The 23,159-nt window shown below is 44.3% G+C and overlaps 2 protein-coding genes across 2 annotated transcripts in view; one reads left to right on the forward strand and one right to left on the reverse strand.

Moving 5' to 3' along the window:
• The window catches only part of COL4A1 (collagen type IV alpha 1 chain), a 120,047-nt gene extending 110,450 nt beyond the window's left edge, over positions 1–9,597 (reverse strand). Inside the window, 1 exon segment of the mRNA XM_036394681.2 lies at positions 9,201–9,597. Coding sequence (XP_036250574.1) covers positions 9,201–9,263 — 63 coding nt within the window. The 5' untranslated portion in view covers positions 9,264–9,597.
• Positions 9,525–23,159, forward strand: part of COL4A2 (collagen type IV alpha 2 chain) — a 145,239-nt gene continuing 131,604 nt past the window's right edge. Inside the window, exons 1-3 of the mRNA XM_036382587.2 lie at positions 9,525–9,658; positions 9,956–10,059; positions 10,197–10,257. Coding sequence (XP_036238480.1) covers positions 10,016–10,059; positions 10,197–10,257 — 105 coding nt within the window. The 5' untranslated portion in view covers positions 9,525–9,658; positions 9,956–10,015. The remainder of the gene's footprint in view (positions 9,659–9,955; positions 10,060–10,196; positions 10,258–23,159) is intronic.

Raw genomic sequence — 23,159 nt, forward strand, 5'->3', positions numbered from 1 at the left:
ACCTGGCAGGACAGAGGGCACTGAGCTACAATCACTACAAGGCTAGCAGTTGTGTGCCTGCACACCTCAGGGGCTACCATTCAAAGCTTTTCCATGCTTATGACACATCCAGTCCCTTTAAAATCACAAGCTCTGTCCCAATCAAGCACATAATTCCTGGAAAATGCATCAGAAATCAGCATCCACTGTTTGTTTGACCAGCGTGAATCAGAGCACATTTTCAAAGGCATGTTCCCAGAAAGATGGATCTACTTTTCTGCATGATTTGAACTATTATTTTGGCATTCTCAAGGGCCTGAGCCGAGACATTATTTAACCCAGTGACTTTAGGCACTGGTACAGCATTTGCTGGATCACCAAGATCCATACTGGGAAGTGAGGTTTAAAATAGCAATAGAAAGTCACAGACAGTAGGATTACATTGCATAAGAATTAACAGCACCAGAGTCCATGTCTAAGTCTTGTCCCAGCTGATATTTACCAGTAACAATCACGGAACAGCCCCTTCCAGGCTGGGACTGCCAGCTGGAGGGTCCCCACAACTGGTGGCAGTGGCCAGGACCAAGAGCCAGCTCCCACAGCTGTTATCCAGCTAAGCAAAACTTAAGTGCAGGGCTCTAGCACTTAGTTCTTTCCCTTTTTCCTGACCTTTCTTCATGCCCTGCTTTCTACTCTGCCCCCTGAAGATGCATCATGCAGCCTTGATTCCTCAGAATCACTGTGCCATTAAAAAAAAAAAAAAGATGAAAACATAGACTTCCTAGCATAGTGTTAAGCTTTTTACTTTCTTCTCACTTTCATTTATGCCTCTTGCTATTCCCTGCTTTTCTCTAAAATTGTCCATGTTGATTCCAAAAAATGCAGCTGCTCTTAACAAAGATACAGCCCCAGTCAATACACTTCAGCAAAAAAAAAAAAAAAAAAAAGTTTCAATAAAAAGTTACTCATAATTTTCTGAAGTAAAGCTTTTACATTACAAGCATCTACAAGGCTTTAGTATTCCTTGCCTATTCTAACGAACTGCTAAAAGCACGTGTATTTTCAGCTAAAAAAGTCTTCTGAGTTTTGGCCACAATTAGTGCTTGCACATATATCTTGGCTTTATGGCAGCCAGAACTCATCCTTTTTTATTCTGCTAGCAGATAACTGACTTACCATTGCCATAAAAGGGACAAGCTTCAAGTACAATATGAAAATTCCTGGAATGCTTGAATCTACCCTCATGTAGCTGATTTTTCCCTTAATATGTGCACTATGAATACAAACTATTAATGCACTAATTTCTCTTTAAACTTTTGTTCTAATTCTTGACAGTCTCATCAGTCCATACCAGTATAATTTTTCAGCCTTATTTGGATTTCATTACAATCTTAGGATATGTTTCAATGTTTTTAGATTAACAAATATTTCAACAGAAGTTTTCAGTAGAGTAGAAAACAAGTTTTCTTCCACTAGATAAACAAATGGACTAATAAGACCAAAAGACTTACAATATCTAGTCAGCACATAGCTATCCAGTGAAAATGGGCTAATTTGTTCTGTCCCTTAGCTACAACTGAAACATTTGTCATGACAAAGAGAAAAATAAAAGAAAGAACCCTTCTCATTCTGATTTCTGTATACTAAACTAAGAACCCCATAAATCGTCTACTCAAAGAGAACAAGCTAATAAAACCATTTATTTTCCATTAAGTTAGTGATTATTTGCGTGAAAGATTACATACTTCATTATGAATTTCCAATGTGAATTATCTATAGGAAGAATCCCCAGGTAAAAATGGCATTGATCATTGACTATGAAGAATCTTTCTCCCACTAAACCATTTAGAAATGCTCTACCATGTTCATTCCCCAGAGTTAAGACAACATCCACATGTACAGAAGACATATTGAGAGGGCATCTTGACTGGAAGAAAGGTTGAAACCTCAGACCTCCCATGTAGCCAGAGAGATTATAAATCCCACAGCAGCTGAGACACACATGGGCAGAGAGAAGGCTGGACACTGGCGTTTAAAGGCAGTAGGGGATGTTACTTGCCTCAAATAGTTTTTTTCTAGCAATGTTAGGGAACACCACCAGACTTCTGGCACCTTTCAAGAAATTTGAACATCTAAACCTGATTTGTGGCTTTCATCTTATCTCAATGCAGAGATGAAGAACAGAGTTTCCAAACTGGAGCTAGTCAGCACATCTCTTCCACTCCCACTTTTACAGTTGGGCAGGGATCTCCATGGGGGTGACAGACTTTACTTAAAAACTTTCTGTTCTGTAGTTGTAGTTGTAGCATTTGAAATGTTCCTTAATAAGGTATATGTTATCTACAGACAAGATAATGGATAGTTTGTACCATGTGTCAGTCTTCTATAAAAAACTACATTTCTTCTGAATGCAAATGACCAAACTCACTTGATTTTAAAATAAAATATTCTAGTTTTTCCTACCAATCTTAGCACATTAAACTAACTCTTGGATTTATTTTATAACTCTGATAATTCATTCTGCTGGTTCCCTCTCAGCCACCTTAAAAATCTGCATGTCAAAATGTGGTCTGTCACTGCTACAAGCAGATGAAAGCCACAAAAAGATGAAAGAAACTTAATTATTACTTTGCAATTTGTTTACTCCACACACTTGACAGCACTTTGTATTTTGTCCTTCACATTGTTCTGTTGAAGAAGCACACCCTTCCTCAGACCCTGCGAGAAAGCGGCTGTCTGCCAGCAGCAGTAAAGGTGAAGGCAGCGGATGCATACAGAGTGAAAAAAAGCATAGGAAAGGAGGGGAACACAGTATGGTTAGTGATTCTCTTAAATACACACAAAGAAACCCTTTAGCTTAAAAGAAATTCCATAAAAGTAGCTGAATAACTTTGCTAAAGACACAATTACACATTTTATAAATTAAGTTGGTGCATTCATAGCAAATCTTACGCCATTCATTTCAGAACGTGTGAGAAGAGCATTCTTTAGATATGAAGGTAGCATTCAAAAAAAATCAAGCAAAAGGAAATCTATCCTTTTCCAGCTTTTCTTTGGCTTCTCTCATTTCATTTTCTGACATGTCCTTATAATCATGGGTCTGTTAAGGCAAGCCAAGCCAAAAAAACGGAATTTTTTTGAGGGGTTGTGAGGCTGACTCATCTCCACCCAAGCAGATTCCCAAGCTGCTGGGTCCCATGGCACCTGCTGTCTGCACCCAGGCCTCAGCACCTTGCACCAGAACTGCACTGATGTCACTGTGCTGGAGCACCCCAGCACAGGTATAAAAGCAGGAACCACAATTCTCACTGGAACCCATAATTACAGGTTTTCAGATGCTTGATAACTTGGCAAATCAGAGGCAAAAAGGGGCAGTTCTTACCAGCACCACACAAACACCTAAGCTAAGAAGAGCTAATATAGTACTAAGGCTTACAATGTCTTTTGCCTATGTTAGAAATATAATGAAAGCATACCATGTTAAGAGGTTTCCTAAAAAATAGGTATTTGAGATATTTTGAGATGCCAAAGTAGTAAAAAGTGAGCTGAACAGTGTATTGTAGAAGTACAAGGGACTGGAAGCTGAAGTCCTTTTGAACATCGACACTGTACTTCTCTTCTTCAATTTAGAAAGTTTATTGAAGCTCCCTCATCTGTAAGAGGATATGTCAGAGATAAAGCAAGATTAAACAGTCAGTTTTTCATCCTATAACTGTTTGTACATGCCAGAGGGTAAAAAGGGACTAGTTTTTGCACTAGTTATACTCTTTATGAAGAATACATTTGCCTATTTCTTTACTGTAACTCACCTCAGATTACAACAGCATAATGGCAGCAATTACATATTGATAATGTTTTAACTTGTCCTATATTTTACTGACACATTGTCCAAGACACTGCTATATAAAGAGTCTTGAAGGGTTAATGCCACATACTTTTCTGATGTATTAAATCACGAAGAATAATTCCAGCCAGTCACAACCCAGAGAAATCAAAAATTTATCTTCCCACACACATCATTACATTGCAGGAGCACTTTACACCTTCAACTACTCACTAAAGCCACAGGTTGCTCTTCCATTCAGGTCATAGCCCATGCCCAAATTCTTCTCTTTGATCAAATCTTGCAAGGTGTTAAGGTGTTAAGTGTTTATGATGGGAAAGTCAGCGGAAATTCTGGGAAGGGTGTACTATGTAACTTTCAACCACTGATGAAGTAAGTCAATTTATTCTTGTGTAGAGGTTGTTGAATCTTCCTTTGTTTAGTCTAGTTCTATAAAAAGAACAATATTCCTAAGCCTATCCCTAAAGAAGGTTTCTGACATTTTAGAACAATAGTCTAAGCTGCCTGCAGCAGCTGTGCTACATTGCTCTACATAATCAGGGCAACTGACAGAATATACATCCAGCATAACCTCAGGCATTACACAAGCTAGGGACATCCAGGATTATAAACACCAAGCAGACAAGTTGCAATGAAACATTGCAGTAGTCCTGCAGGCATTTGATACACTCAGAAGCAAAACTTGTGCAGCTGGGGATGACAGTCCATGAACTCACTTGCATATGCTGACACTCAGCAGGTTCAGAGACTGCGCTCACCAACACGGCTGGCAGCAGGCAGGTGATATAAAATAGCGTGCCCTTCTCTCCCTCCTCCAGCCACCCATGCCATGATGCTGTAGAAGAAGTGGCCAGAGGGAGAGGGGAAGTTGGCAGAAAGGACAGCAGGTATAAAGACATTCCTTTGGGAGCAAGGAGTCACCAGGCCTGTCCCCTTGTCTCCAGAAGTGCCCACACATATTTCTGTGTATATGTATTGAGTAATAACCCCCCACTGCTGGGACAGGTGACCCCATGCCCACCACTCCTCCACTTTCCCAGCAAGCAGTGCTGGCCACAAGCTGGAAGGCCACCCTCCTGCCCATGCTTCATGACTCTCTCTGGCGCACCCTCAGCCACCCCAGATCTTATACCTCTTCCTGACATCTTGCTCCAACAGGAGGAAGATGGAGCACTGCACTTGTCTTCTTCATGCTTCCACACCCCACCATAGCCTGGCAGGGGCAACCAAACCCATTTCCTGTTCTTCTCTGAAGCCTTCTAGCCTGAGAGGAGCTTTACTCATTAGAAATCATTTGGGTCTCCCCTTCTGGCCGTATTTTTGGAATCAGAGTGACCATATCTCCCTCCTGAATTAACACTTGCTAGGGTTTATTAAACTTGCCCTTGGTATTGTCAAGTCCTTGAGGACATTCAGGGACAAGGGTGTCAGATGGCCTCAGGGTGTCTCAGCATCAAAGACATGGCAGTCCTAGACACGAACTGCTGCAGAAGGCAGCTGCCCAACCCTGCCTTACTTCATTAGTAAAAGCACACCCAAGTGAAGTGCTACCAGTGATTCAGACTCAGTCATACAACTTCTCTTCAACTGCATGCCTAAAGCCCAGGTCATTCTTTTAATCTACTCTAGGTTTATGTGCCCTCTACATCTCCATCTCAGTAAATCACATTTTTAAAGAAAAGAGAATAGAAAAATTGGCCAGATTAGTTGGAAGCAATTATATTCCTTTTGCTTTTGGCTTCTAACTGCATGTGTCAGAATGCACTCCCAAATATCATGTAAAAACAGGAGAGGTGATGCAAGGAAAGCATGAGGACAATACAGCAGAGCTGTCTCTGCCTGGTCCCATGCAGGACCACTCTTTATACAGGACTTACCCAGGGACCAGTGCATCCCCAGTTGCCACCATATTCTCAGCTCAACTACTGGATTCCAACTAGTGGAATCAGCACTGCCCTTGTGGAAAAATTTATGCATGCTTTTATCACTGTTTTCGCAAACCTTTCCCTATTAGCTCCAAAGAGCTTGCTCTCACTCTGTCCCAGCACCTGTTTCACCAAGACTAAAAGCAGAAAAGGGAGATTGGTTGGGAACTTGGAGAGAATGCTAAACCTACTGCTGAGCAGTAGTGGCCAGGAGAGCTCCTCCCTTCCACCAGTGCTTACTTGTGTGGAAGGTGACTCAACCCAGGGCTCAAGTGCAGCTCTGCTGCATGCAGCACAAGGACCAGCACTGCAGCAGCATGGACAGGGTACCAAACCACGAAACAGGCATTGCCATGGCACTGTCCACTCTCAACCAAGCAGAACTAATGTTAGGAAACAGACTTTCTCCAAAGGAAATGGCAGCCTGAAGAGTGTCAGAAATAAGAGCCCCTACAGAGATCCATCAAAACAAGCTTCTCCTGTAACTGTCTCATGGGAGCAGTCTTTTATCCTGACCTGGAAACATCTTAATCTGCTGCCCTTCTTCCACTCTGCTCTCACTGTAACCTGAAAACAAATCTCCTGAGAAGAACGCAGAACAGCACAAAAGCCCAGATTAGCTATAAATATTATTTTCATTATAATTTATCAAAATAAAGAACACTAAACTTCCAGAGTCACATCTGGAAGCTCCTTATAGTGCCACATTAGAACCAGCAGGAGCTGCAACAGAGCAGCTCCCTCTTTCTGTACTGAGGCACGTGATCGTGACAGTAGCTGGCTCAGGGCTGGCTTTGCTACGTCAAATGCCTCTTGTCAGAGCAGTCATTCCAAATCTCCTTGTACGTATTTAATCACAGATATGTCAGAGATAAAAACAATTTTTCACTCTGTCAGCCCTGACAGACTGCAGAATCACCACCACCAACACAGCATGAGCTGCTCCTGTCACACTTGCTTGTGGCTCACAGGCATGGATGGTCTCAAGCCTAGAACAACCACTTTGCACATATGAATATACATTTACTGTGAGGGTGACTAAGCACTGACACAGGTTGCCTAGAGGGATTGAGCAGTCTCCATTCTTGGACACATTCAAAACTCAGTGGGACACAGCATTAAGCAGCCTGTTGTAGCTGTCCCTGCTCTGAGCAGGCAGTTGGACTAGATGATCTCCAAGGTGCCCACCAGCCTCACCAATTCTGTGATAAAGGCCACGGTACAATTAATAAGACTGTGGCTGCACAACTGCCATTAAAAAAAAAAAACCAAAAAAAACCAAAGGACCAATAAAATCTACTATGCCAATAAAATCTACTATGGGAAGAAACCCATTTTTTTTTTCCTGCAGAAAAGTGGTTGCTCCATTCAGCCTGTTGCAAAGAGTACTGCTACAACCTTCCTTACCACACAATCTTCTGCTAATACAAATACCCTTTAAATGTGAACAGTGGGAACACGTTCATCTGAGGACAATGTGAGCACTGGGTCAGCTCTGCCAGCTCTCCAAAAGCAGAATTGGTGCTGCCCAGGTGTAGAGTGCTTCACACCACCCTGCCACAATCATGCACAGGCATCAGCCCAGCTCAAGAATCTCCAAAGAGCAGCCTCTGGATCACCACCCACACGTGGTATGGTGCAGGCTAACAGGCATCTCCATCACCTTTTGTGTGGCTGCTAGTGACAGGCAACAGTGTGGAGCTGGGGACAATGCCAGCAGAACTGAATTGATTGAAAGGCCACCCATGTACAGTCAAAGGTTTATCTAAGGCAGCAAAGCTGCAAGGAGCTCAGCTTCCACTGCATATTTGTGTTTTCTGGTGGCACTGACAAGGAACTGGAAATCTGCAGTCAGCTTAACACACAAAGAATGGTTAATTATGGGAATAGCTTCATAATATAATTAACAGCTTCAGGTTACATTTTAAGAAATCTTGATTTTAATGGAATAGTTTATCCAGCACATGGCTAGATACTTCTAGAACAGAGCCTCTTCACAGTTGCTACAGAAGACCTCAAATTGTACAACTAATACTAAAGTTTGTATCTCGTCCCAACATAGTTTTGTGTCTTTGATTGACAGTCATGGTTCACCCAATGACCTCACTTTACAGCATAAAGTGGGAATGTATCTCACAGATAGGTATTTTTATCCCTAGATATACCAAATTCAGAACTCAAATGTAAATAATTTACTTCAAAATACTCTAATTAGTTAAAATTAATTACAACCTTAAGGGAATACAGTTTAATCAACTCAATGGCAAGTGCTGGGTGAACTGCCTTAGAGGATTCACCACTGAGTGATTTATTGCAATCACAGTAAGCCTGATACTATCAACCTAGAAGCAACAGACAAGACATCGGAAGTTCAGTGCATTGCTTACTTCAGTTGATTCAATACATACACACCATCCCACTGCTCACACAGAAGTGTCAAAATTCATTATAGTACTTAATTTCAGCTGAAATTGCAGAAAAGCTTAAAATAACCCTTTCCCATACTCCATTGTTGACTGAAATGTTAATGCAAGATCTAACATTTATAGCAGGAAGCATGACAAAAAACCATGTGTCTACAGCTACTGAAAAGTTTTCTGCACTCCTGAATTTCATTAATACAGTATCAACCTAACTAAATTCAAGGAAACAAGGAGACACAAAAAGATAACCTAATACAAATTATTGTGTCAGCTGCCCATTACTGAGACGTACAGAAAGAACAGCCCAAACACTTCAGGAGTGCCAGCAAAGAGAGTCCTTTAGACTTAAGGACAGCTAATAGCTATTATCACAGTGATAAAATTAGCTCCCTTAGCAAAACTTTCAGACTACTTGCATGCTTTCGATTTTACAAAGTCTATGCCACAATCTAGTTCCATCCGGAAAGATGCCAAAATTCAGCTTTAACCATTAACATTAGGATCCTTCGCAGTCCCCAGCCTACCGCCCATCGCGGGGGTCAAAGGCAGCGTGCACCGCACTTTGAATCTAAGCAGCCAACTCTAAATTATTATTATTATAAATCTTGATTGTTTTTTACTTTTTAATTTGTTATTCTTTTTCACCGTGGCAACACAGCTCGGTACTTTTCAGTCCCGGGTGGGTGCGTGCTTTCCATTCCCTCCCCAGTCAGCGGCGCTCCGTGCCGGGCCGTGGGAGAGCGCTGCGGGGCCCGTCCCGCCGGACCCGCGGCCATCCCCGCGCCGTGCCGGCCGCCCCGCTCCGCTCCGCTCCGCGCCCGCGGAGGGCCGGCGGGCAGGCACAGCCCCGCGCAGCGCCGGGGCAGCCGGGCATCCGCGCCCAGCCCACCTGGCTGCCCCAGCGCCCCGAGAGCGGAGGCCCCGCTCCGGCTCCCGTCCCGTCCCGCACCGCTCCCGCGGCTCCCCGTAAGAGGGTCCCGCGTGTGCGCCCGATGGCGCAGCCCGAAGGAGCCGCCCCCGCGTACTCACCGCGGCGGACACGGCGCTGAGCTCGGCGCTCAGCAGCAGCCCGAAGCCCAGCCAGAGCCGCATGCTGCCGCGCACCGCACCGCGCCGTCGGTCCCTGGGCGGCGGGGCGCCGGCGACTCACAGTAGTGGGGCTCCGCGGGACCGGCCCCACATGCGCGTCTCTTCCCTCCGTCGCGGCCGCGGCGCCTGCAATGCCTCGGGGGCGAAGGACTCGACTCGTCGTACACGATGGGCGGTGGCAGCCCCCCCTCTCCTCCCCTCCGGGCGGGGACCCTGGGAGGGCGCAACCTCGCCCGCTCCCGTTCCCCGCTGGCCGCAGTTCTTCCGCCTCCCGGTCCCCGCCGCGGGTGTGTGGTGGGCCGCGGGGGGCGCGGGCGGAGCTGGGAGGCGCGCCGCTTCCCCGCCGCTTCCCCGCCGCTTCCCCGCCGCACACGGCCGCGGCCGCCCGGGACGGCACGGTACGGCACGGTTCGGCAGCGCAGCGGTGCGGAGCGGGCGCGGGGCGGGCGGCGGAAGGGGCCGGGGCAGGGCCGGGGGCTCCGCTCCGCTCGGGCCGTCGGGGTCCGCGCCCGCGGGTGGCTGCGCGCCGGGAGGACGCGGCTCGGAGCGGCGGGACAGCCCGCTCTGCCCCCGGATCGCAGCCCGGCCCGGCCCGGCCGCAGCGGCCGCTCCCTGCCCCGGCAGCGGCGTCGCCGAGCCCGGAGACCTCCGGCGGGGGGAGCGGCGTTACGAGCGGGCTCTTCTCTGCCTTGCAGGGGTGGCCGTCCGGCGGGAGCGAGCCCTGAGCCGAGCCCCCGGCCGGGGAAGGAGCGAAAATGGACATCTCGCAGCTTCCCAGTGCACGTACTTTCCTCTGTCAGTAAGTAATTCCGCTCGATAGGCTTTTGGAAATAACTTTTTTAAAGTCGTATTGTCACCTTTAACTGCAGAGCGTTATCACGTGCTTGTTTTGCACTAGTTTAAAACAATATCGTCCTTATTCACCTTTCCCTGCAGGGATACGGGGCTTTTACTGATCCTGATGGAAGTTGTGCTGTCAGCCGTCAAAGTGGACGCTGTAAGTAAAACATCTTCTGACTTTTACTGAGGAGAGAAGAGGAGAAAAAAAGCAGTTTCCTTGGTACCAATAAGTGAGGAACTGCGTTTTCCTTGCCAGATGGCTTATCTGTCTTTCTATTAAAAGAAACAACTAACAGATCATCTTAGCAAGCCTTACAGATTGCTGTCTTCAATAAAATGACGTTCAGCAGAGCAGCATAATACTTCAAGTGTCAGGTTGTTTGAAGTATTCCACTGTTAATTTCTCTGTTTGAGTATTTTGTTGAAACAATAGTGAAACAAACCCGACAATTTCTTTATTTTTGTGAGAAACACACGAAAAATGCAGTGCTGCAGAAACAATGAGTACTTTGGTAAAGTTAACCTGCAGGTGAAATGTCTTCATTTACATACAAACCTCAACTGAGGACTGTGAAGCTTATTTCCACAAGTCAGAGTTAATAAACAAATTGTTATTTAAATTAAATTGTTAAATCCAAAAATGGGTGTTATGTGCCATATAGGTGGTTGCAGCTATCTGCCTGAATTGTTGATGTAAGCAGAAGTTACTAAACTCTTGCACCATTGTCACAAGGATGTGTGAAAGCTGTGAGAGATAATGCATAGGAGAGGGCAACATTTGCCTGTTACAAGGCTTGGTGAGTTTAATGGAAAGATTGTCATTAATGGGAATAGATTTTGGATCGGGCCTGAGTATAGGAGACTGAGGTTGGTAGGCTTGGCTTGTGGCTGCATTTATTGGTCAGCCACAAGTGTGGGTGAGGCTCTGTGGTCATGTGCTAGTGGGACCTTGATTACATTTTTTCAAAAGCTGTCCTACTTATATTGTAATCCTACTGTCTGCAACTTTATGACTTTCCACTCCATATAGATGTGTGATGATAGGCCACATCTCTGGTGAGATGGCATACTGTGTTAATGAATGGGGAAAACTGTGTTAGGGAATGGGAAATACTGTGTTAAGGACTGGGGAATACTGTGTTAGGGACTGGGAAATACTGTGTTAGGGACTGGGAAATACTGTGTTAGGGACTGGGAAATACTGTGTTAAGGAATGGGAAATACTGTGTTAGGGAATGGGAAATACTGTGTTAGGGACTGGGAAGTACTGTGTTAGGGAGTAGGAAATACTGTGTTAGGACTGGGAAATACTGTGTTAGGGACTGGGAAGTACTAGGGCTTTTGCAGCAGGTGCTGTGACACAGGATAATCCTGCACTCCAGCTGCAGTTGGCACGTAGTGCCTGCCCGTCAGCCTGTGTGGATGGTTGATCTTCCACATCATGCCTGAGCAAGAGCTGTCTGGCTGGGGACACACAGCCCTGTGGGAAGGGACAGGAGCAAGAACCTTAAGTGTCATGTGCTGCTTGTCTTTGCCTCATTTAGATACAAACATTGTTCTGCTGCATAGTGCTGAATGGATGATAAAATTACCATGTGCTACTGAAACCAGAGCAGGCTGGTGATAACTGCAAATGTTTTATGCCCAGTAATGCTATCACTGGGATCAGTTGACATAAACCAGTGGCATTGTGACTCTTCTTTTATGAAGTTGTGTTGTAGTGTGCATAGCATGATACCTGAGTTTTAGCTATAGCATGGACTAATTCATTCTCCCTCATGTCCTTACAGTAGCCTGCAGGCTGTGGTGTTAAAATAGAGATATACTGAAGGGGTGTTCAAGAGATCTCGGTTAATGCATGCAGTCTGATCATGGCTGCTTGAATTTCCACATACTGGTTTTCCCAGAGAATCTCGAAAAAGTAAATTGGCTTGCTTGAAGGTTTAATTTCTCAGATTTAGTAGTTCCTAAGGTGGTGGCTGTATAGGAGATGAAACACTCCAGTGAATGTGAGTCTGGTGATGTTTCCATGAAAAATTGAGCTGCACTGCCACCACAATATTTATCCCATTTTCCACTCATATGCTGCTTCCTTCCCTTGGTCAGCCAGGTCTTTCTGTAGTTGTGTGGTGAGCTGAATTGGAAAATTCCTTGTTTGTACTAATCATTACCCCAAAAACAAGAGGGGTGAGAGCTAACTTTATCCTGGGTCAGATCATCACTTGTATTTATGGAAACCTGGGCTGGCATGGGGTTGGAAGCAGGCAGCTGGGGGTGGGAGGAGGGTTGGGCTTGCTCCTTGCAGTGACCGCTCTGGTCAAATGTGTTTGTAAGTGACAAAGTGGATGTCAGTGGGAACCAGTAGCACCTGAACAATTGCCAGAGTTGCTGGCAGTCATGTTGTTTATATTGTAATCCTGTTTGTCACACTGAATCTTCTCCTATTTGTTACACAGATCAATGTGCTAATGTTATGAAGTGTTTTATTAGCTTGAATTTAAAAAACTGCTATGAATTATTAGAGTCTGTGGGACCAGGTCTTAAAAGTCATGGTTCTGCCTGTAATGAGACAGGCAGAGCTGCTGGCTTTGACAGCCATATATATGTGAATGAGTTACAGCTGCTGGACATAAGTGCTGTTGAATGAGAAAAATTGCACATAGGAAGAAGTTGGAGGGAGATTGAGGAAAGGGCAGGAAAGTGGGAGAGAGGAAGAGCGGAACTCGGAGAGTTTGACTGAATGTGCTGCCTGGCAGGCTGCTGCTGGCTGTTAGGGAGACGGATGTTTCTCAGCAGAAAAAGACATGAGGGGAGGAAAAAGAAGGAGGGTGTTTAGGATATCAGAGAACTGGGAGAGAAAAAAATGGTGTCTCTGGCAAGAGAAGAGGATGCTGGTTGCAGACATGAAGAGCTAAGGAAGAGAGGTCCCTGAATGGAAGTGCCAGGACAGACAGCCAAATGGGGTGGATCAGGCACTGTTATCTTTAGCGCTCTTTGGCGTACGTTGGATAGTGATGTTAGAGGCCTCAAATAACTTTGGAGCTACTCTGAATTGTAGATTTAATAATTCACATGGCTTAAATAAAATTAAGTAGTATTAACTACCTGAAGTTCAACTAAGTTTACAGATTTCTTCTCCCTTTCTGTCCCTGCTAAGGCATTACATCAAAAATACAGTTCTTGGGTATTTTTTTCTCTTCAGAGACAATGTTTCTTCTGCTAATGCTGATTTTTTTTTCTTTTGTCTTCCAAAAAGAACATTTTCCCTAAGTAGTTTTGTAACATTTGATTACCTTATTTGTGTCCTCTTAGTATAATTTTTTAGCTGCCTCTATCAAAAGTTACTTTTTTTTCCAAGTTATACTCAGGTGAGAGTAATAGAATCCCAGCAAAGAAGGAAATAACTGTCAGATCAAAGAAAGAAAATTGAGAGAGAATAAATTTGAATAACATCTGCAAAAATAACAGCAAGTAACAGATCACAACTGTCATTATAACAGGAGACCACATATAGATATATAGAAAGAAAACAGTTGAAGTAGTACATGAGATATAATTCTCTTCACTTCTGTGAGATTTTAAGGGGATATATCATGGAGGATGTCATCAAGTGGAAGAAGCAATAAATCTTTAAAAGAGAAAATAAAACCAACACTACTATGTACTACTTCTATTGGTTTTGTCATGAAATTAGATTGTTGACGTGGGGGCCTAAGTTATTGCTCTAAGTTAAAATGTGTCAGTGCTGTGGGCTATCTCATATCCAGGTTTTCCCAGATGTGTCCTGTTTTATTCCATCTGGAAAGTTTTGTCTGGTTGAAACAGGAGGGCTTTTTTCATTAACACAGGATTTCCAGGCTAAAGAAGCCAGGGTGGAGTCATCACTTGGCCCATCCTGCTTAATGTGTCTACTGTAAATGTAGGCACTGGGTCACAGTGTGAAAAATGGGATAAGGCAGGCATACTGCCCAGGTGATCTAGGAAGGAGGCTTCAATCTGATGTACTGATTTAATTGCCACGTTACTTATTTAATGCATGCAAAGTGAATCCACCTCTTCCTGGAAATCCCAGGCTCCCTACCTGTGGGCTGCATCAGAAATAGCCTAGGAGATTCCCCAAAAAGATACATTGCCATCCTAATTCAGAACAGCTTGATTTGAGGTGTATCCACGCTGACAGACATGGCTTATTTAGATCTGATAGTTGATATAGTTGGGCTCATCCTTGCGTATAAGTGGTGTTCCATAAGAAAACCAGACAGAATAATGATACCTTGAAAAAATCACTAGCATTTTGGGGACCCTCCCAGCACATCTCATTGCTTTATTCAAAATTTCTTTGAGCCCTGGAAGAATTATTGGGTAGTTTAAGAGGACTCTTTCCATGTTCAGTCATGGAGCCGACAGGAAGGGCCAGCTCTCTTAAATAACTCTGAGAAATCCTGAATGAAGGAGGTGGCAGCTGCCTAAGGCAAAGCCCCTCATTTTCACTGCCATCAACAGCCATGTTTGGTCTGGCAGTGCTGTTTCACTGCTGAGGGTCACAGAGTTTGTATCACATTGTGGACAGGCAGCAGGATGGCTGCCCAAGTGGGAATTTATTTTTATTTTTTTTAAGAGCCATGACTTCTCCCATCAACATCATATGATGCCAGACAGGCAAGCACATTCACAGCCAGTATTGCATACATGGAAATGTAGTCATGGTTGATAGCTTTGAATTCCTTATTTTTGGTCCCTCCTTTCTTGTGTGCTGTCTGCTCCACTCATCAGTAAGAGAGTTTTTTCCTTGTTGCTCTCTAAATTCTTCCTTGAAATTCTTTTTTATCTGCCATGCCTATGAAACTGACACTGATTCTAATTTATTAATTAATCATTCTTTCTTGAAAGATTTCTTTAAGAGTCATTTGTTCTATTTCTGTGTGGAAAAAATTAGAGAGTCTATTCATTGTATACAGTCATATCCTGTATAAGTGAATCAAGTTATTCATGCAAGGACAAGACAGGTTACACCAAAAGTAAAATATTGTATCTGCTTGAAGTTAGTGATGATGAGGAGGAGTTTCTTGCATGTGTCCATGTTTTTTGAGATGTCTGTGCAAAGTCACATTTGCTCACTTTTTCTTCTTTATAGATCAGAACTATGCTCATATAATATATTCAAGTTAATTCTATCTTGTTGAGTTATTAACTGGCATATCCTATGTCATGCTGCATTTGGTAGCAGAATAGACAGAGTTCTGTCAGCCTCCCAGAATTCTCAGAGTTAAAATGCTGATACTGAGAGACAAGAACCCTGACAAGGTAAACTGTCATGTAATAAAATGATCTTGTTGTTTTTTCTCCTTACTCTGAAAGTAGCTGAAGTAGTTTCAGAAATTCAGCATTGCTTTTCCTTGAGCTTTTAAGGACATCTGGTTTTATTGTGTAGTGATTTTACCACAGGAAGTCTTTATTATGTATTATGATACTAAACATATAATGCATTTTTAAAATTTTGCACAAAAAATTATTTGTAGGTCCAAATATATTTGCCTTACTCAGAATGTAAACCTGCATTGTGGCAGTTATACTATAAGCAAACACATTTGTTATAAATATTTTAATTCAGTAGTTCAGAGCACATTTTGTGTTAGTGTTGGGTTTGGGTTTTTTTGCAGTAATGCATTTCTTGTTTGAGACCAGATTATTCTTAATTACTTCTTTGCTTTTGTTTTGACAAGCCAGAAGTTGGCCAAGGAGTGGAACATTCTTCATATCATATTGTACTGATCCAAGATCTTCTGAGAGTTCAATGTTAATTTAGTAGCTTACATAGTTTTGCCTAAGAAGGTAGCTTATCTTGCTCTATTCCCAGTGCCCTGTTTGCTCCTCAGGAGTAAAAGGCACAGTGAAATTTGCAGTGTTTCCTGATGTTTATCAAGAGTTATTCTCTTTAAAATGGCAGCACCTAGTTGATAGCAGCAGTTGACTCAGCTCGAAGTGAAAGTATGTGATCTTTATCATGCAAACATTTCTGAGTGACCAAGGACCAATACTGTTGGTTTCCACATGCCCTTTTTTGTCCATTTGGAAGCTGAAGGTGCTGGTTTGATACAAAGAAAGCTCCTTGTTTTCACACCCTAGAAACATTGTGTAGCAAGGAAAAATGCTCTCGCAGTTCATGAGCAAACTTGCATTTGTGTGATTAATTTTCCCTACGTCAGCAGAGTCATGTTCTTGTTGCAGTTACCCCTCTTTGACAGTCACAGTGTTTGACTAGGCTGCTGCATCTTCTGAATACACCTGGTTTTGTGCTGTCTTTCAGTTTCTGCCATTACTTTTGTGCTTCCCAGGAACAAGGGGCAATGTGGTTGTGGATTGAGCAGCAGCAGAGTGGGCTGCTGCTCCCTGTGGGCAGGGGAGCCAGGAGGATGAGACCACAGACAGAGTGGGGAGGTGGGCAGGACATGTACCCTCTAGCAGGTCCAGGTGGTCACCAGGGGCAGACACAGCCCTGGAGGGCAGGGCAGGCCCGTGGGGATGGAGCCATGCAGAGGCCAGGCTCTGTGGGGAATGTGCCCACAGGTGGAGGAGGTCAGGGCGGCCTGGCGCAGGCATGGCTGAGCACAGCTCAGCTCAGCACCAAGGCCCAGCGTTCAGCCAAGCTCCCAGGCTGCTGGCAGGCAGGGGGAAGCCTCACTTCTCACAGCCCTTTTCCCACACAGCTCATCTCACAGCGCCCTGGGAGCGCAGCTGCACCCGGACCTGGCCCTGCGCCCGCTGAGCACACCTGGGGCTCCCCTGGCTGGCATGGGGGAGCCAGCCTGAGGCAGAGGCAGCCAGCAGGTCCTGGTACAGCCCAGCTGGCTGCAGGGAGGCTGGGAGCTGGAAAAGCAGAGGTGTAAGTTTCAAATTTGTCGCAATTTTACAGAAATCAACATTCAGGAAGGCCAGAAAAGAATTTAAAAATTGACCAGAGCCTTCTGTATTAATTGAAAGGGCAGCACCATTTGGTATATCTCTCCAGGAATAGTTCCTCAACAGGGGACTTTTTGGTCAAGAAAACCCCCTGATTTCCAATATAAATTTACTAACAAGTTCTATTTTTATTTTAGAAACACGAGATCAGAAGAACATTTAGATCATATCAGTTACCGAGGATGCACGCTTACTGGGATATTTCAGGCGTCCTATTTATTTGCAAATGATCCCAACCTTTATTTTGAAGTAGCTTTCTGAAGTTAGCAAGTAAAGATCATTCAGATAAATAGGGCTTGGCTTATTTTTGGCAGGTCCTAGCTGCAGAGCCTACCCACACCTCTTCTCACTATTGGATGATGCAGCCAAATAATAAATCCTTTATTCCAAGTATACTTTTCCTCTACAATTCACCAGACCCTTAAAGGTCTAACCAAAATCACTTCAATATATAATCAGGCTCTATACAGAAAAGTAATGCTGGGCAAAGTGAAATATTTTGCATACAGCACACTTGTTTTGTTCTACAATTGGAGTTTTTTGGGGTTTTGGTGGGTTTTTTTGGTGTCTTCTAGTTTGTGTCATTACAAAACAACTAACTGCCTCAGGTTTGAGCCATGTCACAAAGCACAGCTCTGAGCCTCCTGAGTTTTTACATCCAGTGGAACTCTGGGACCTTGTGTTCCTTCCATCGGTGCCTGAGCAGTGTGGTTGTCCTTCTGTCCATCCTCTGGAGGCTGCAGCTCCTAGCTCAATGCTGAGCTGACCGCCTTGGTGCACACCCCAGCCTCCTGTGGAAACACAGGCTTGGAAACAAGCCTGTTGCTCATCAGAGATGAAAAGAAGGAAAAAAGCCATCTGCACAAATTGTCAATTCTCTGCCTGTACCACACGGGTCTCCGTTGTCAGGTCCTGCCCATGCTTGTAGGGAGCAGGATCATTTTCCAGGGCTGGGACAGGAAACTGGGAAAGCTTCGCAGGCTTTCCCCATCACCCTGGTGTGTGTCTTGCTCTCAGCAAAGTGTTGGCTCCTGCTGCTCCATCTGTGCAGTCCCCGGGCATGCTGCATATGGATGAGGAAAGGCATTCCCACATTCAAGCTGCAGCCTCGCTGACCCCGTGTAATTGATGTTCAGACACCTGGTCTGAGTCTCACGGCATCCTGAACACATGGGCCGAGACCCCAGGGTGCAATTCCGGGAGGAGAACGGAGCTGCTGCCGAGGCTGCCGGAGTGTCCTGGGCTGAGCCTCAGCACAGGGAGTGGGCAGAAAGGAATGCTGCTCCCGCGCAGGGCTGGGAATAGCCGCTGGGGCCACGGAGCATGGGAAGCCTGCATATCTCCCCAAGCCAGCAGCCAGAGAAACAGTCTGCTGGAAACAGCCCAAAAGTCTCTGCAAGAAACTTAGGAAATCTTCAGTGACACTGGCTGAACGGGGAAATGTAAGCACTTTTCTTGCAGTGTGGGGCTGAGGCTACATTTCCACCAGGTGCTTTGCAGGTTTGTGGTAAGAATAAGTGTGAAGAAGTCGGTGTGAAGTTGTCCAAATCTTCTGTCCTCAGTATGTGCCCAGGAGGTAGCCAGCACATCTGTTATCTCTTAACTCACTTAGGCATAGAGGCTGCTTCCTCTCTGGCTGTGTCCCTTACAGTAAACCACAGAGTCCCAGGTGCATTCTCTGCCTTGTGGTCAGTTGGCACAGTCTGTCCATGTCCATAACAGTAATAGCCTCCTTAGTTTCCAAAACAGGGTGGCCCCTTAGAGACTGCCTCTGCTCCTTACATTATGCTGACTTCTGCACCATGGCCAAAACTGTCTTTGCAAGCAAAGCAAAGCGAAAGCTTCCTAGCCCAAACTGCAGGCATTCAGGAGGCCATTCTGACAGCTAAATGGTACAGATGGTCTGTACCATGGCTGTGGGGCACAGGGCTCCTTTACACATTATTACAGACCTGGAGCATGTGTGCCTCAGACTGACATCGACTGGCTGGGAATCAGGGCCCACTCTCCTTTCTCACATGCATCTTTGTATTGGGGAGTTTTACCAGAGTAAGAATGGAGTAAAAGAACTGAACAGCACTGTCGTCCATTTGAATAGGAAATTTGTGCCAAGGAAGACCCAAACCCTTCCTGACAGTTTTGTTTTAAGCTTTATATTATGATTCTTGGCATTTTCATGCCCTATCTGTTGATATTTTGCTTCACATAAGCAAAATAAAGGACAAAAATAAGCATATAAGGAGGTGTGACTGGCAACAGGTCACAAGTCAAATTGCAAAAGCAGAGATACCAAAAAACTATTTACTCATCCTCTGTGTCATGCCTAAGTGTTAGGAAAAGCAGTCCTTCCCAACAAAAGGAAAGTGACTAGAATATTTAGCAATTGGCTACATCCTTGTTTTCTGGTGGCTTATGTTGAACATCCCAGCTGCACCCTAATCTGTTCTGGAGTGTCAGCACTGCAGTGCATCTTCTTCAACTGCCCCACTCTCCAGAGAGCTTTTCCAGGGAATAGGTGAGGGGCATGGCAAAAATGTGCTCTTTTACCTTGAGGTTTTAGAATGCAGTCAAGAGTAGGTGAGTAGTAGAAGGGAAGGGTTTTAATTGTCCTCATTTGATGTGAACTGGGCTTTGCCAGTTGTCAGTCACACAATGCCAGCCTCCAGTCTAGGTTTCTTTCTTACTTTTCTATTCCACTTCTTTCCTATGGCAAGAGGTTTTTATTTCTTTGTGAATCACAGCCTTGCTGCCTTAGCTATTAGGCTATTAATACTGCCTTAAAAAAAATCTACTATAAGATCATCTGTTTAGCTTTTACCTTGGTCTTAGAGAATAAGGAGAGAACTTTGTGAGACTCCATCCCTTCAATAATCTAGAGATAAAAGGATCAGTACCCCTTTATTTTGAGTAAACAGACTTAATTAGACTCAAAAAGAGTGAAATATGGTACTGGTTTTACACAACAAACCATCTATACCTGAATCCCTTTAAAGAAATTATTCTTTAAATAAACTTATATGGTTGATGGACTGGGAAAAATCCAGGAAAAAAGAAATTTGTCATTAAAATTTTATGAACTTTTTTCTCTTTAATCCTTTATGAATTTATGTCATCAAATTGAGACCCAAACACCTTATACCATCTATCCAATACATGATCTGCCCAACACTTGATTATGTTTCTATGTGAGGGGGGAAACTTTGAACTCTCCTTGTTGTTACTTGCTGATAATAATTGTTTTTGTGTCTTCAAGGGGATGATATAGTAGCCATTCTTCAAGAAAATGTTGCCTCTGCTTTTACAACTCTAATCTCTTGCTTGAGGTTCCTATTGTCCCTTGGGGACACAGTATCACATAGAGTCACAAGTGAGTAGATGGGTGCTTAGTAAGGTAGCTTGAGGCTGTATCATAAATCACTTTGAAGATTGGGACTGTACTCTTGAATTTGTCTGAGTAAGGAATCCTGTGAGCCCTACAGCAACGTGCTTGCATGATCCTGTGCTGCTTCATGCTTTGAACCAACTGGTCTGTTCTTTTTCCAAGGAAAAACATGCAGCAGGTACTATGAGCAAATCACAGGCAGCCAGAAACATCATACTGGCACGTTGGCAGCTCTTTGTGCATAGAATCCAGTTTCCATATAGAGATAGATTCCATGAGGCTTGTCAGCTGCAGTGGAACTATACCATCTCAAATTAGGGATGATGTAATTTTTACTACTTCTTCAAGGTATTTAATTTTCATTCAACATGATTTCCATGTTAGTCATGTATCATTCACTGTCTTCAAAAAAGTCAGTAACATGTGTAAACAAGGAGAGAGGAACTGAAGTACACTCGTCATGCGTTATAAATGAGGAGGAGACTGAGATCCGCCCTGGACACGTGTTCTTAGACTTGAGGCTGCTGATCTTTCATTAGACTCTAAAAAGAATGTTCCATTAAGACAAGGGCACATAACTTCATAGAATAGCGTAATTAATTTGGGGAGATTAAAGCTCATCCTCCTCAGAAAAAAAAAAAAAAGGATATAAAAATGCACTTGCCAAGTAGTTTCACTACTTACCCTGCAGACACAGTCCTGGAGAAATGGAGAAATTACAGTGCTGCATGCAGCTAATGGGCAACCCCATTTGACTGTGCAGAAACTCCACAAACCCATGTATGTACATACAGAAAAAAAAAAGGATTTTTTCATTTACAGAGGATCAGGGACCATCCTAAAATTATTTGACTGTCATCCAAAGATCCCCCAATGTTTGCAGCATTTCTGTAAATATAAATTTAGTCTTTTCTTTGAGGAAAGTCCTATTTCTCAGTAGCTAAGAAGCCAGGCCTCAGTCCCTTTTTTGTCTTTTCGTGGTCAGACTGATCTAAAGTTGTTTCAGCTGCAGAAATCTTGCTGTTTAATCTCAGAAATCCTACAGTATCTTCCTACTTCCAACTTTGTCTACTGTCAAAAGTGGGTAGGTTTCCTAAAAAAGGACACAGGAAAATGGTGAATTAAAATAAAAGTGCAAGGTTGTTGCTTGCTTTTTTTTTTTCCCTCTTGAGTAAAAGACTAAATCAGTTTTGCCATAGCTTCAAGAAATTTCCTTTTTTTCTGACATTTCACAGCCAAATTTTAGATAATTTTAGATACTCTGGTTAACCTTTGGTAGAGAGTGTTTGTTAGTAGTGTCAGCTGTCCCAGCATCTTTGAAATGAGCAAAGAACACAAAAACTGCTCCAGAGCACAAGCAGGAAAGACTTCTGACCTTTTGATCTGATGATCTCTTCCCAAAATCTCTGCATGTCCAAAAGCAGCAAGACAAATACCAGAAGTCTTGGAGAGTTGAGGCAAGGGGAAGCTCCAGCATGTCACAAACAGAAGAAGGGAGCAGCTCTCTGAGGAGCCCAGCTGCAGCACAGAGCTCACAACCAAAGCTGTGAGAGACCTGGAAATGGAGTTTGCTGTGAACTCCTGTAGCTCTCCTTCAATTATCAGACTGCCCTTCTGCCTTCACAACAGAGAGCTGCACAGACTCTCTTAAAAACTGTCAGCCCTCCAGTACCTAAAGGAGGCATAAAAAAGAGATGAAGACAGACTTTACCAGGACTTGTAGTTATAGGATAAAGGGGAATGGCTTTAAACTGAAAGAGGTTAGGTATAGATTAGAAGAAATCCTTTACTGTGATGGTGATGAGGCACTTGAATAGGTTGGCCTGAGCAGTTTTTGAAGCTGCGTTCCTGGAAGTCAACAAGATCAGGTGGAATGAGGCTTTGAGAAACCTGCTCCAGTGGAAGGTGTCTCTGCTCATGACAGGGGTGTTGGAACTAGATGGTCTTTAAGGTCCCTTACAACCCAAGCCATTCTATGGAAACATAACCCCAAGGAGAGATCCGTGGTTGACTAATTAGGGAGCATGAGCAAGCCAGGACTTGCTGTCTGTCCTCCCTGTGGTGTTGGTCTTACTGCAGTGATGGTGCAGGTTAATCACAGAATCAATGAGGTTGGAAAAGACCTCTGAGATCATTGAGTCCAACCTATGACTGAACACCACCTTGTCAACCAGTCCATGGCACTCAGTGCCACATCCAGTCTTTCCTTAAACACCTCCAGGGACAATGACTCCACCACCTCCCTGGGCAGCCCATTCCAATGTATCATCAACCTTTCTGTAAAGAGCTTCTTTCTAATGTCCAACCTAATCCTCCCCTGGCCCAGTGTAGACTGTGTCCTCTTGTCCTGTCACTTGTTGCCTGGGAGAAAAGATTGACCCCCACCTGACTACAGCCTCCTTTCAGGTGGTTGTAGAGACTGGTAAGGTCCTTGCTGAGTCTTCTCCAGGCTAAATAACCCCAGCTCCCTCAGCTGCTCCTCATAGGATTTGTGCTCCAGCAGCTTCACCAGCCTTGTTGCCTTTCTCTGGATGCACTCCAGCACCTCAGGGTTCTTCCTGAATGGAGGAGCCCGGAACTGGACACAAGACTCAGTGTGTGGCCCTCACCAGTGCTGAGTACAGGGGGACAATCCCTGCCCTGGTCCTGCTGGACACACTATTGCTGAGACAGGCCAGGCTGCCACTGGCCTTCTTGGCCACGTGGGGACACACCAG

Source organism: Molothrus ater, chromosome 2, assembly GCF_012460135.2.
Source record: "Molothrus ater isolate BHLD 08-10-18 breed brown headed cowbird chromosome 2, BPBGC_Mater_1.1, whole genome shotgun sequence".
Taxonomy (NCBI): Eukaryota; Metazoa; Chordata; class Aves; order Passeriformes; family Icteridae; genus Molothrus; species Molothrus ater.